The 1,972-nt window shown below is 19.6% G+C and overlaps 1 protein-coding gene across 1 annotated transcript in view; it reads right to left on the reverse strand.

Annotated features, from left to right (window-relative positions):
• LOC102676477 overlaps positions 1-1,972 on the reverse strand; it is an 84,432-nt gene that overhangs the window by 14,476 nt on the left and 67,984 nt on the right. The window contains exon 4 of the mRNA XM_006620018.2: positions 901-1,033. Within this exon, the coding sequence (XP_006620081.1) occupies positions 901-1,033 (133 nt within the window). The remainder of the gene's footprint in view (positions 1-900; positions 1,034-1,972) is intronic.

Genomic DNA, 1,972 nt, shown 5'->3' on the forward strand with positions numbered 1-1,972 from the left:
GAATGTCTTTGATATATTAGATTCTCTCAATATTATTTGTACGCATATTGTACGGTTATAAATTGAAAAATATATAATCTAATTTATTTTTTAATGATATTGTTCATTAATTATCAAGAATCTTAAAATCTTTTTCAAAATAAATCAATTAATAATATTAGAAAATTAATATAAATTATATATTGATTAAATTATTCTTTTATAATTACATATCAAATAGAACAATTAAATCATCAAATGATTCTTTATTATTACATTAAGCATTATTATAATATTACAATACTATCTTTAATATTTTACTTAAATCAAAATCAAAATCATTTCTGTAAGAATAGTAAATATTCCAAAGAAATAAACACATTATATATAAAGTAAAATAATATAAAATATGTAAAATTTTATAAATAATAAAATATTATTAATATGTAACTTACTACTATTTTAAAAAAATGAAATAAATGTTTTCGAAAATAGATTCGTATAAAAAAAATGAAATAAATATTTTCGAAAATAGATCCGTATAAAAAAAATGAAAAGAAATTTTGCAATAATCTAATATTGTTATAAAAAAAAACATAAAAAGAAAAATTTTATAAATCAGTATTTTGTATATAGCTTTCATATTCACGTCGCGATGCTCCGAATCAAAAAGAGAACAAAAGAACAATTATTGCTACAACAATAATTCATGAACCGATTTACATCGCCAAATATTATTGCAATATTAATTGCATTTTAACAATTATTAATATTTTGAAAATTATATAAAAATAATTTACATTTACATAATTTACATATTTTGAAAAAATATGTTTTGTTATATTGTGTTATTAATACATCCTTACAAGAAAATGTGATCGGCTTATGAATTAATAAAGATTATTTATAATATTTACTTACCAACACAGAGATTTGAGAGATCCATTCGTGTGATTTCTCCTTTCGATTTCCTGAGTGGTTTTCTGGTATTTCTTATAGCAGAGCTCGTATTCAGGTTGCACTTTTTGCATGCATGGCGCATGTTGAAGAAATTCTGTAAACAGAAAAAAAAACTAAATGAATAAAATTATCCTTATTGAATTTTTGCATAAATATAAAAAATTATCACAAAATTTTTGTCAAAAAATATTACTCAATTTTTGATTTTAATATTTCTTTATTTTAATTTCTTTACGAAATTGTAATCTTGGAATTTAAATCAATATCAGATTAAATAAAGATGATCTAGTTGAATTTGAAAATATTTTGATGGATAAATTTGAATATTTTGAAAGATAAATTTGAAATTCAAACTTAAGTAAAAGAATATCTATTTAAATATTTATTTAGGTAAGGATTAAGAATATTTCAATTTATTGAAATACGAATATGATCATGAGAATCGAAGCAGCGAATTTCAATCATTATCAATGATAATCAACATTATTATAAATTTCAATAAAATCGATATTAAATACCAAAATAATAGTTAAATGCATAATATCAAGTTTTCAATACTGTTTTGACAAACAACTATATTAATGTTAATTTTATAAAATGTTAATTTTAAAATGATAGCACGTATTTTCGTTCTTTTCCCGTGGCACATCGAACAAAAACTTGAATAAATATTAATAACAGAACTGCATGCAACTCAGCAGTTGTAAATTGAACAGGCTGTTTCTGTCGATTATCAATATTTACTTATAGACGAATAGGAAAAATTATATGCATATATTTTTCTCGTATAGTTGTATCAGTTTTAATCGATTGACTTATTATCTGTTTTGAATGTAAAATTAATTTTTCAGATTATTAATAATAATAACTGGAAACATCATTTATTTCATATACGTGTATTCTTAATTATTTTTATAACAATTTTATTTGTTCATATTATATTATAAGTAAATGATTATAATTAAATATGATGATGATAATAATAATAATAATAATGATAATAATAATAATAATAATAATAATAATAATAATA

The sequence above is a fragment of the Apis dorsata genome, unplaced genomic scaffold (genome assembly GCF_000469605.1).
Source record: "Apis dorsata unplaced genomic scaffold, Apis dorsata 1.3 scaffold_470, whole genome shotgun sequence".
Lineage (NCBI taxonomy): Eukaryota > Metazoa > Arthropoda > Insecta > Hymenoptera > Apidae > Apis > Apis dorsata.